This window comes from Populus trichocarpa, chromosome 11 (genome assembly GCF_000002775.5).
Source record: "Populus trichocarpa isolate Nisqually-1 chromosome 11, P.trichocarpa_v4.1, whole genome shotgun sequence".
Classification (NCBI taxonomy): domain Eukaryota; kingdom Viridiplantae; phylum Streptophyta; class Magnoliopsida; order Malpighiales; family Salicaceae; genus Populus; species Populus trichocarpa.
Genome location: NC_037295.2, coordinates 7,198,897 through 7,211,987, shown reverse-complemented (window position 1 = coordinate 7,211,987; position 13,091 = coordinate 7,198,897). Strand labels below are relative to the sequence as shown.

Here is a 13,091-nt window from a genome sequence, read left to right as displayed (position 1 = left end):
TTGTTGTTCTAGAATCAACTCAATGATTCTTTCTTCGTCTCCAATTTTGTTGGAATGTATTAAGGTCTCCTCCTGTAACGATAAAAAAAAAACATATATGCAATGATTTATGATTAGATGCCATGCATGCATTCGTACCTGGTTTTGAAACATAGGCCCCATCATCTTCTTCGAGTTCATGAGACTCCCTCTTAACATGAGCTTGCTTTTGAAGTCGTATGCTGGATTCCTCTCTCGTGTTGCCTCCGATCATATTCTTGGAGAAGAAATCTCTGACTTTCTTCAAATAGTCTTTTTTCCAAAATGTATGACTTGTCATTGCCTCTTTGTCATGCTTTTGTCAAATGTTTTAGCTTGGTTTTTAAAATTTATAGGCTTTCGTACATGAAAATATCTCTTATTGCCCCCAGTGTAGGGGTGTGATTCTAGTCTAGGCTTTTATAGAGAGAAGAAATTCGTTCAGCCGATGCTAAACTTTTTAAATGAGATAACACAAGACATGCACTGTTGGGATTAATGCAAAAATGACTGTTGTGAGATCAATGCAAAAGAGAAAGAAGTCAATGGCCAAACTTTGCTTTATTGATTTAGGAGCCTACATCAAGCATAATATCTTTTTACAGAGTCAGAATTCACAGGTCGAGCTAGGTCTTCTCCATCCATTCTAGCCAACTTCAGTGCTCCTCCTGAGAATGCCTTCTTTACTATGTAAGGACCTTCGTAATTCGGTGCCCATTTGCTTTGATCGTCTCCAGGTAGTGACAATATTTTCTTCAATACTAGATCCCCTTCTTGAAACAACCGTGGTCTAACCTTCTTATCATATGCCTTGGCCATTCGTTTCTGGTACAGTTGGTGATGACATATTGCGGCCATCCTCTTTTCACTGATCAGGTTCAGTTGCTCATATCTCACTTTGGCCCACTCGGCCTCTTCTAATTCGGAGTCCATCAATACTCTTAACGACGGGATTTCTACTTCCAAAGGCATCACTGCTTCCATACCGTACACCAGAGAATATGGAGTGGTTCCCGTCGAGGTCCTAACTGTAGTGCGGTATGCGTGAAGAGCGAATGACAACATCTCATGCCAATCTCTGTATGTGACTACCATTTTCTGAATAATCTTCTTGATGTTCTTGTTGGCGGCTTCTACTGCGCCATTCATTTTTGGTCGGTATGGTGAGGAATTCGAATGCTTGATTTTCCATTTAGTACACAGCTCCACTATCATTTTGCCATTGAAATTCTGTGCATTATCTGTCACTATCTTTTCCGGAGGACCATATCGACAAATCAAATCCTTTTCTATGAACCTCTTCACTACCTTCTGTGTTACATGGGCATACGAATTAGCTTCCACCCATTTGGTGAAGTAGTCAATAGCCACAAGGATGAATCTATGCCCATTGCTAGCTTTTGGGTTAACCGGACCAATTACATCAATTCCCCACATTGCAAATGGCCAAGGAGATATTAGATTAAACAGCGGAGCTGGTGGCATATTGACCTTGTCACTGTAAACTTGACATTTATGACATTTCCTGACATAGTCGATACAGTCTTTCTCTAGTGTCATCCAAAAATAACCAGCCCTTTGGATTTTCCTTGCTATCATATGCCCGCTAGCATGGGTTGAGCAAATCCCCTCATGGACCTCCCGTAATGCCTTTCTAGCATCTTCCTCATTCAAACACCTTAGCAGGGTTCCATCAAATGATCTTTTGTACAAAATCTCTCCATCTAGATAGAAGTCTACAGCTAACCTTCTCAAGGTTTTCTTATCCGTTTTGGAAGCTCCCACCGGATATACATGATTTTGCACAAGGTTCTTGATATCATAATACCAAGGTTGTCCGTCCATCTCTCCTTCAACTAAGCAACAGTGAGCTGGGTCGTTTCTAATATCAATGTGTAGCGGTTGTACCTTGCACTTGAGATCAATGGTAGTCATAGCAGCTAGCGTGGCCAAAGCATCTGCAAAATGGTTCCCCTCCCTTCCCAGATGGGTGAATCTAATTTCTTCAAATTCCTTTGCTAGTGTGGACAGGTATTCCTGGTACGACCTCAACTTTTCCTCTTTGGTCTGCCATTCCCCCTTAACCTGACAGATAATCAACATTGAATCTCCGTACACATCTAACTTCTTTATCTTCAGCTCTAATGCCGCTTCTAGACCAAGGATACAAGCTTCATACTCAGCTGTGTTGTTGGTGCACTCGAAATGTAGTTTTACCGAAACTGGATACTGTTTCTTATTAGGAGAGATTATTACCGCACCAGCCCCGTTACCATATACATTCACTGCACCATCAAAAAACATTGTCCACCAATCTGTCTTCTCTTCTTCTTTCTCTATTAACAATATATCTTCATCAGGGAAGTCAAAATCCAAAGGTTCGTAATCTTCAACAGCATTATCGGCCAGATGGTCCGCGATTGCACTTCCTTTTACAGCTTTCCTTGTCATGTATACAATGTCATATTCTGCTAATAGAACTTGCCACCTTGCAATTCGACTTGAGAGAAATGGCTTGTTACAAATGTACCTCAGAGGATCTACTTTTGAAATCAACCAAGTGGTATAGTATAACATATAATGCCGCAACCTCTTTGCTGCCCACACCAATGCACAACAAAGCCTTTCTATCTCCGTGTATCTAGACTCACATTCAGTGAATTTCTTACTTAAGTAATAAATAGCTCTTTCCTTCCTCCCGGTTTCATCATGCTGACCCAATACACATCCCATAGCTGCTTCAGTCACTGTTAGATACAATACTAGAGGTTTTCCCGATACCGGAGGGACCAGTAAAGGTGGATTTTGCAAATAATACTTGATTTTATTGAATGCCTCCTCACACTCCTCATTCCAGGTTCCGGGATTCTTTTTCCTTAGTAGTCGGAATATTGGTTCACACGTCGTTGTTAACTGAGCTATGAACCGAGCAATGTAGTTTATCCTTCCCAAGAATCCTCTTACTTCCTTCTCTGTCTTAGGGGATGACATAGCTTGGATGACCTTTACTTTATCTGGATCCACCTCTATACCTCTATCACTTACCACAAATCCTAACAGCTTACCCGATTTAACCCCGAATGAACATTTTGCAGGATTGAGCCTTAATTCATACTTCCTCAATCTCTCAAACAACTTCCTCAAAACTTCAACATGATCCTCTCCTCTTTTAGACTTGGCAATCATGTCGTCTACATACACCTCAATTTCCTTGTGCATCATGTCGTGGAACAAAGTCACCATTGCTCTTTGATAGGTTGCTCCTGCATTCTTCAATCCAAATGGCATGACCTTATAGCAGAATGTTCCCCACGGTGTGACAAAAGTTGTTTTCGTCTTATCCTCCGGAGCCATTTTTATCTGGTTGTATCCTGAAAAAACCATCCATAAAGGAATATATGGAACTCCGGGCCGCGTTGTCCACCAAAACATCTATGTGTGGTAGAGGAAAATCATCCTTGGGGCTAACTTTATTCAAATTCTGAAAATCCACGCACACTCTAATCTTCCCCTCCTTCTTAGGCACCACAACAATGTTAGATACCCATTGTGGATATCTAACTACTTCTAGAAAGCCAGCATCCCATTGCTTCTCGAGTTCTACCTTAACCTTGATCCAGACATCCGGGTGGGCCCTCCTCAGCTTCTGCTTGACTGGTTTACAACCTTCTTCCAACGGTATCTTGTGTACTACAATATTTGTGTCCAAACCGGGCATATCTTCATAAGACCAAGCAAAGACATCTGCATATTCTTGTAACAGGGCGATCATTTTTGTCCTTTGTTCAGAAGTAACTAAGGTACCTATTTTCAACTCTTTCTTGAGCTGATCATTACCCACATTGATGGTTTCGAGTTCCTCTGCAGCAGGTTTCCAAGTTTGTTCCTGTTGTTCTACTAGCCTGGTGAATTCACTAATATTGCTTTCATCCCATTCTTCTTCTTCCATAGCTACCACATGCTCGTTCAAGTTTGGCCATTTATTCTTGATGCTAAATATATGTGATGTTGTAGGAGATCCGCTTTCAGGATTCCTGAAAGCGGGAAGTGTTTGGTGTAAATGCATAAAAAAAAGAAGGCAATTTGTGAAAAGTGCATGATCTCACAATTTATTTAAAGAAAAAGTGGGCTCCATGACAAACATAAAGTCTAACCGACAATTGAGCCTTGATTGTCGACTAGTGAAAATAAATGAAAACCAAACAAAGCAATGACAAAAGCATGTTAAGACAAACAAAATTGGTTTACATTTTGAAAACCACTGGAGCTTCTTGGGTCACCCAATTCTGAAACTTCTCGTCTTGAGCCAACTTGCGCACAAAGGTCTTGGCGGAGACTTCTTCTATGGTGTAGACCGTCAGTTGTGGGAGTGCTTCGTCTCCCTTTCTTGCTACTGTCTTCATGTCATCTCCTTCCACCTTGTTTTCCCCCAAGGTATTTATGCTCATGCTTGACAGCTCTTGATCAAGGCTTTCGGCTTCTTTATCATGTTGCATTATGTATGCAGCTTTTGGGAATGACACGCTAAGGGGAGGGATTTCTAGCTTTTCTTCATCAGGCTCTCTTCCTTTAATTCTAGCCATCCTTCTTGCCCTTCTCCGACCAGCAGCCCACTGATAATCCTTTTGGTTAGGTTGGTACCCTAACCCAAATTTTTGAGCAGCACTTTTCATCCTTGCCAGATTAACCCCTTCTGGTATCCTGATAATAAAGTTATACTGAAATGGGATCCCGCGGTTCAAAAAGCATAGACTTGCCATCCTTGCTGCTTCTGAGATCCTTGGCCTTCTTAGCACTGTGTTCTCCGGCACCCAGTCAGTGTTCACAATTTCAAAGGCATGGATATTGTTATCCTTGCAATCATTCGCTTCGATAAAAGGCACAGCTACATTCTTTATCATGGATACTGTCTCCTCAGCCTTGACAGTTACCAACATCCCATTCATGATATATTTCAGGCATTGGTGCAATGATGAAGCTACTGCCCCCGCTGCATGAATCCAAGGTCTTCCTAACAACATACTATAGAAAGGATGGATATCCATAACTTGAAGTGTTACTAGGAACATTTGTGGTCCCACATATAGCTCCACTTCTAGAGTCCCAATTATTGGCCTAGGTGAGCCATCATACGCTCTGGCCATCATAGTACTTGGCTTTATATGGGATTCATCGATCGGCATTTCTTCCAACATGTGCTTTGGCAACACATTAAGGGCCGAGCCGTTATCAATGAGTACTTTTCCTATGAGGCAGTCCTTGCACCTAACCGTAATGTATAAGGGCTTGTTATGTCCGGTACCTTCAGTATCGAGCTCATCTGCTGTGAAGTATAGGTAATTAGTTGCATGGATCCTCCCCACTAGATGCTCCATGGTTTTATGCTCAATGTCTTGGGGTACATATGCCTCATTCAATACCTTTTGCAAGGCGTTTCGATGCGGCTCAGAGCTGAGTATCAAGGACATAAGGGAGATCCTAGCTGGAGTCTTCTTTAGTTGATCTACTATGCAATATTCACTATGCTTGATCAACTTCAGGAATTCATTCGACTCCTCTTCCGTTACGGGCTTATTAACTTCTAGTGCTTGGTCCAGATCTACCACTTCTTTGCCCTTTGCCTTCCTCAACTCCTCGGAAGTAAAGCAACGACCACTCCTGGTCAACCCACTTATCTCAGTCTGGAACAAAGGAAGAGGAGCTTGAACGTTGGAGGCATAACCATAATTATAAGGCATGACATTGTGATTCCCTTTTGTGTAGGACGGTTTAACCAAGATTAGCCTTGGGGGACCATTAGCTGTTTGTTGGACCCTGCATACTCCTGTCATCTCCATCTGATCTTCCATCATACTCACCTCACCCCTGTTCTCCATGGGTTCAATTCTCAATTGCCCCATTTTTAACATTTTTGCAATCTTTTCGCAAAACTCGATGCAATCCTCAATATAATGTCCATCTCTTCCATGGAACTCACAATAACTACCTCCCTCCGAATGGCCTTCCATATTTGCCTCTAGAAATCCTGATCGTACTAACATGTAGTACATCTTTTCCATAGACACCTTCAGCACCTTGCATTGATTTCCAACTTCTATCATGCCTATTCCACTACTACTTGAGGCATGTTTAGGCAACGGGTTTGAATTAATATTGGGCTTGTCCTCAAAGGATACCCATCCTATCTTAATAAGCTCCAGCAATCTTTTCTTGAAAGCGTAACAGGTTTCAATCCCATGCCCGGGATTACCCGCATGGTACTCACAAGTTAACTCGGGCTTGTACCAAATTGGGAATGGTGGTTGTAATGGTAGTGTAGGGATAGGAGCTATGTGCCCAATGCTCAACAGTTTGACGTACATGTCCTTCAAAGGCATGGGTAGCGGTGGCAGTTGTTCTGAAGGGTATCTCGTATGGGGTCTTTGGTAGTGATTTTGGTAGTTTGATTGGTTATTTGTTCGATTAAGGGAAAAAGATTGGTTAAAGTTTATGCGTGAGAATTGAGAGGTAGGTACTTGTGGATTGTGGGAATCTACTTTCTTGCCCTTATACCCGTCTTCCAAATTGTTAACATCGCCTTCTCTCTTCCTTCCAATAAAACCCTTCTTTTCCACTGGCATCGTTATTCGCCCAGCTTTAATCCCTTGTTCTATTCTCTCAGCTATGCGTACCGCATCATAGAAATGTTGAGAGGAGCTACCCATTAGGTGCTCATAATAAGGTGCTTTGAAGGTATTGGCAAACAAGCTCACCATTTCCGTTTCTATCAAAGGGGGTTGGACATGCATTGCCTCATCTCTCCATCTTTGCGCATAAGCCCTTACTGACTCCTGGCTCCTTTTCTCCATTGCCATTAGACTTGTTCGATCAGGAGCGATTTCCATGTTAAACTTGTACTGTTTGAGGAAAGCCTCCACCAAGTCTCTCCAGCTCTTTATCCTGATGCTGTCTAACCTCATGTACCAGCTTAAAGCGGATCCTGCTAGGCTATCTTGAAAGAAATAGATTAGCATTTTATCATCACGGATTACTTCCGCCATTTTGTTGCAGTAGGATCGAAGGTGAGTGTTTGGGCATTCCAAACCGGTATACTTAATGAACTCTGGTATGCGAAAATCTTTTGGTACCACGATGTTTGGTACCAAACATACTTCGGCTGCTCGCATAGGGTCAAACCAGTCATTACCCTCAACTGCCCTTAATCTTTCTTCCAGAGCAAATAGCTTGTCTTGGTCTATCAAACTGGGAGACCTATTATCCGGGACTCCCTCCGTTGTTAGGTCAACAGTGACTGGAGTATGAGGTGGTAGGATAGGAGTAATAGGCACAAACTGTTGTTCATTGGCCGAGTTTGCCCCCTGGTTTTGAGATGCTTGAGGAATGTGAACTGCTGGCGCTCCTTCAAGCTGTCGTGCTGATGTTCCCTCCCCATTCTTAGCCCTTAGAAGCTGCTCAAGTAAGTCGGTTAGCCGAGAAACTTCATTCTTTACAGACTCCAACTCGGTCTGATAATGTGACTCTAAGTGAGCTCTTTCTTCGTTCTCCATTCTCGCTCGAGACCGGGTGTTGTGGATTTTGGATGTGGGACCTATGTTTCACGGTCTGGGATGCATGAAAAAATGTAAATGAATGTATGATAAAGAAACAATGCATGAATACTCTTAGAAACTTGTTTTTTTAAAAAAAAAAACGATCGATGGCCAACATTCCTCTTGTGTAATGGGCATGGACTCTTTTTGTCACGTTCCTTATCAGGAGTAGTTGTGCTCAAGCTGCTGCTTTGGTAGGCTTATATTTATAAAAGATGGGTCAAAGCCCCTTTTCATTAATATTGGCTAATACATCTCTTGAAGAGAGGGTACAAAATAATAAAAAGAGAAATATATCAATCTTCCTCTTCATCCATATCTCTAGCCACTGGTAGGAAAGCGAGGCCTCGATTCTCAATTTTCTCTAAAAAGGCATCTGTCTCAGCCAAGCTTTGTCGATAACGAAAGATGTCCCTTCCCACCCTTCGAGCATTGGCTCTAATAATTCGTGCGTGAATGGCAGCTTCATCCATTTGCTCATCTACCTTGGCCATCTTCTCTATAAGCAACATGTTATTCTGATTCAAGGTATTGTTGTTGGTGTCGATCTGTTCTTTATGTTTTTCTGAAACTTCCAACCTGTTGGTCAACTGTTTCACCTTTTCTCGTTCTTTGTCAAACTTCACCTTCAACATTCTAATTTCAATTTTCTTAGCTGCCAAATCTGCCTTCAAAACCTCCTCTTCATTCCCCTTTCTTTCGAACTCTTGTAATTCAGCTAGCCGACTTTCTATCATCATATATTTCTTGTTTAACTCATCATACTTCTCAATTCGGTCTAACAACTCTGCTTTAACATGCAAGAATTTGTCCTTATTGTACTCAACATTCTCTTGATAGCCATCGAAGTCGGCTTTCAATGCTTCCAACTCAGAGCTGCTTTGCATCCAATCCAAAATCAGTCTTCCTCTTTCTTTCTCAGACTCTTCTATTACGGCCTTTCCTTTGCTCAATTGCAGCTCCAACATCCCTATTTTCGCATCTTTGGATTCGAGCTGTTCGTTTAGAAACACTCTGCTTTTATCTCCTTCCATCATCATCCTTTCTAATGCTGCTTTATCTCCCTTACTCTTTCCCAATTCTATTTGTAGCCTTTCTATTTGCTCCATAAGGTCTTCTTCATTACTGACCTTTTTTCTTTTCAAGGACCCTTCTTCAATTCGTGAAGGCCCATCTTCAGAACATGGCTTTTTCGGAGTGGCAATCGGGGTCAAATTCCTCCACTTTTCATATCCTTCACTTGAGCTAGGGTCTCTCAAACTTTCTGACTCCTTCTGAATTAGAGTCAACTGGCTCCAATCTTGTTTGATGGTTTCAAGAACTTCTCGCGCGGATTGATCCTTGAAAAATCCGGAAAATTCAGCAAGTCCCACAATTCTTGGGATGTGTTGTATGCCACCTAATTGTCTTATCACCAGAGCCGGAGCGTAGCTGACATAACCTGTGATCCCAATTAAAGGTACCCAGCATTTTTGTCCACAACTTACTATGACATCAACTGATTTAACCCAAGGGGCCTTCCAACTAAAGTTGCTACTAGGTAACTCTTGGAGTTTTTTCATCCAACCCTGATCACCTAGGATTCCCCATTCTTCTTCCTCTACTATCTTCAAGGGTTTTTGGTTAAACCACCAAAAATTATTAAAGATCGGCTTTTTGGTTTCAACATGGCTTACCATCCAGATATACAATAACTGAGTACAACATCTTACTGCGCCTTTCCCTGTTTTTCTAAAATGGTTGAGGGTCAGCAAGGTCTCAGCTAATATGGCAGTTGTAGGGTTGACATGAGTATTTTCATATTCCACGAATGCAGCAGCAGCTTCTAGACTTATAACCCCTTTTAAGCTTGGAAATAACACGAGACCATAGATCCCCAGAGCGATTAACCTGTCTCTTTCTAGCACTGAGACGTACTGCTCCTTTTTCTTTTCTAGTTCAACCTCCAAAAATTTCCACTTTAAACCGCTGCCATTCTTCTCTAAAAATCTGCTCAGATGTGGAATCTTCAATAATTTTGACAACTCAGGAATCACCTTGTCATTTCTCAAAGGAAAATAAACTTGGTGCAAGTGTTTGGGAAACTCCAACAACATTCCATATTCCTCTATAGTGGGACACAAATCCACATTTCCAAAGGAAAAGCATCTGTAATCGGGATCCCAAAAGTTAATCAAAGCTTTAATTGCTGGGTTCAATACTCCTATCTTTGCAATTTCCAATAATCGTCCATACTTCCCAAAAAATGCCGCCTCATCAATATTCTGACTATGGCCCAATATTCTCTTCATCTCGTATACTACGCAATTCAGGTCTTTGACTACTGGAAGCTTCCTTGCATCATATCTAGAGCAATCTCCCTCTGATAGTTGTGACAATTCAGAATTCTGCCCATATTCCACAGTAGTAAATTTGGTAATGATGGCCATCTTATCGTTTCAAAATGACCTGAAAACCAAATACTTGATGGTTTAGGTTGTGTTATGCAAAAATGTATTTTGTGGGGGCATACACCCTATAGCCTGGTTCTAAATCTTTTGTGTTTGACGAGGGTAGGTTGGCTATTCAGTCTCTAAAAAGGGTCTCTTGCTGTCCCAGTGATTACCCTCGTGGAGGCAATATGGGGGCTTGTAGGCAATGAGATGGTCACATGTACCAACTATTACCAGTCTAAGCACTCAGCGAAGAGTTGGGGTTTACACAAACTTAAACCTTGACTAACAGTCATAAGGTAAGCTGCTAGTCCCCCACTTAACTTAAAGTTTGTGTGTGCTCTCAATAATCAAAGTATGTGATGCATGTGACAGTTCTATAAGATGTATGAGACAGTTCTATAAATGTATGAACAATATGTGTAGAAATATTTAAAGCGTATAAGCAGGTAACAAAAGGAAAGGCATATTAACAATAAAAACACGAAAACAAAAACAAATCAGACAAAAACGAAGCTTAGTCCACAAGCTCCCCAGTGGAGTCGCCATTCTGTCACACGTGAGCGACGTTGCGGCGATCGTCCACCCAAAAATGTATTATAAATAATATGGGGGATATATATATCTGGTCAATGTGGGGAGACAAGGAATTCGTTGTCTCTTAGCAGTGAAAAATGGTGTGGGAGTCGCCACCTAGTATTTTGGTCACTAGGAACCCTAACTGGTCTCAGAGATCGGGTACGGGGACTGGTTGCGTAAAGGGAAGGTATTAGCACCCCAAATACGCCCTACCTAAGGTAAGCTGCATCGTTTTATTGTCTGATAAAATTTAAGGTTTCGTTGTGTTTCCTAGTTGTTGGTCCGTCTATGGTTCAAGAAAAGTCCTCCTCAATAAGGAGGTCCTTATCTTATCGGATAAAACCTAACCGTTGTAAAAAAAACATTTTTAATATCAGGAAAACGTTTTATGTATAAATTAGTAATCCCAAGGACAAAAAGATTTTTTTTTAGAATTTTTGAAATATTGGCCTAGTTCTCATGACTTGAATAAACTGGTTATTAAAGCCAAAATGCGTGCTAATACATATATTGTTTTGAAATTTCTTTTGTTGTGAAAATATGATGTTATAATATTTATATATATATATTGGAGAGACTAGGCCATATTTTAAAACAAAACATTTTTTAAAAAAATATGTATTTTTGTACGCTTTGACGCGAATCGGGTATTTTAATACTGGGTTTGTAAAAAATACAACCAAATATTAATCCACTTTGATAAAATAAATGCCGAAAAATCAACAATATTTTCAAAGATATTTTTAGAAAATTTTTGAAAGCAAAAGACATTTTTGTTTTTGAAAATCTTTGATGTTTTGATGGAAACCGGGTATTTTAATACCGAGTTTTGTATCTTTACAAAATAAAATACCAACCAATATTAATCAAAATATAATAATAAAATTACAAACAAAATCACATATATTTTTCTATAATTTTTGCAAATTTTTATAATTTTTTATATATATATATAAATATATATATATATATATATATATATAAATAATACAAAATATAATATATATATATATATATAATAAATATTAAATCGGGCTGGGCCGGCCCAAACCACTGGGCCGGACTCAGCCCAAAACCATGATGGGCCGAGGTCGGCCCAAAAAATCTTTTCTGGGCCAGACCTGGCCCAGAAGACTGGGCTGGACAATGATGGGCCGAGGTCGGCCCAAAAACGTATTGGGCCGATCTCGGCCCAAAAAACAATTCTCTTCTGGGCCAAACCCGGCCCAGAAGACTGGGCTGGGCCAGGACCCGCCTGGCCCAGCAACAAAACGGGCGGGGGGAGAATTAATTTCTCCCCCGCCCCTGCATGCAGAACGCTATTCGTTCTGCATGCAGAGAAGGAAATAAGGAAACGTCAGAATAGGGGAGGGAGAAGGGTACCTGGCGCGGAGGAGGTGGTGGCGCTGTCGTTTCTGGCGGAGGCTGTTGGCGGGTGGCGTAGCCCACGGACGGCGGCTACAGGCGGCGCTGCAGCTGTTCCGGACGTCCGTTTCCTTTTTTTTTCTATGTTTCGGTCTTTTCTTTTTCTTCCCCTCCCTCTCTTCTCTCAGTCTGTTTTCCCTCCCCTGTTTTTTTTTACGTTTTTCTCTCCTCTCGGTTTCTCTCTTCTGTCGGTTCTTCCTCTCTCTCTCCTCTGTTTTTTTTTTGTTTTTTTCTCCTTCTTCCCGGTCTCTCTTCTCTCCTTTCTTCCTCTCTTTTCTTCCCCCCACTCTCAGCGTTCTTGGCCTCTATTTATAGAGGCCAAGGACGCTGTTTTTTACAGCTCTCATGGGGGGCAGCCGGCTGGTCGGCCATTGGGGCGCGGCTGCCGAGGTTCGGTGGGTGGTGCGCGGTGGTTGGTCGGCCATTGTGTCCGGTCGGTGGGCTCCAGGCGAGAGTGGCCGGCAAAATTCAAAAAAAAGCAACCCTTTTTCCCTTCTTCCCCGCTGCGTGATCGGGGGAAGAAGATGAACAGTGTCGTTCAAAACGACACCGTTTCTGCTCTTTCTTCTTTTTTTTTTTTTTAATGCATGAAACGACGTCGTTTTGGCGAAATACGCGCCGTTCATTTAAATGTGGCGCCAAAAATGCGCTAAATCTCAAATCAGCCCTCAATTATCTTTTGTCCCTTCAATTGCATCCCTGCCGAATTCGAACCCCGTCCCTATATTTGGCCGCGTTTTTCACTTTGGTCCTGGGCCTCTGAATTATGCAATTGAGCCCTTAATTGATCAAAAACTTCTAATTCTTCAATTAGGCCCCTGAATCAATTAATTTCAGCCCCTCCATTTACGCGCCTCTTCCCAATTTGGTCCCTGGTTTCGAATTTTCTTAATTAAGTCCCCAATTGGCCCTTAAACTTCAATATTTATGCAATTAGGCCCCTGATTTGACCTAATAAATTCCTAAAAAATATAGTTTGGCCCCAGAACTTAAATTTCTTCTAATTTAAAGCCCAAATTGACTTAAAAATCAATTTTTCTTGCAATCA

At 41.5% G+C, this 13,091-nt stretch overlaps 1 protein-coding gene across 1 annotated transcript; it reads right to left on the bottom strand.

The window, feature by feature from the left end:
• Positions 1 to 418: 418 nt before the first annotated feature.
• Positions 419 to 6,638, bottom strand: LOC127904008 (uncharacterized). The gene is given in 6 exon segments (XM_052445408.1): positions 419 to 3,396; positions 3,398 to 3,920; positions 4,330 to 4,937; positions 5,079 to 5,380; positions 5,540 to 6,296; positions 6,534 to 6,638. Coding segments are annotated over 6 exon segments (5,091 nt in total). The 3' UTR covers positions 419 to 600.
• Between the last annotated feature and the right edge of the window lie 6,453 nt (positions 6,639 to 13,091).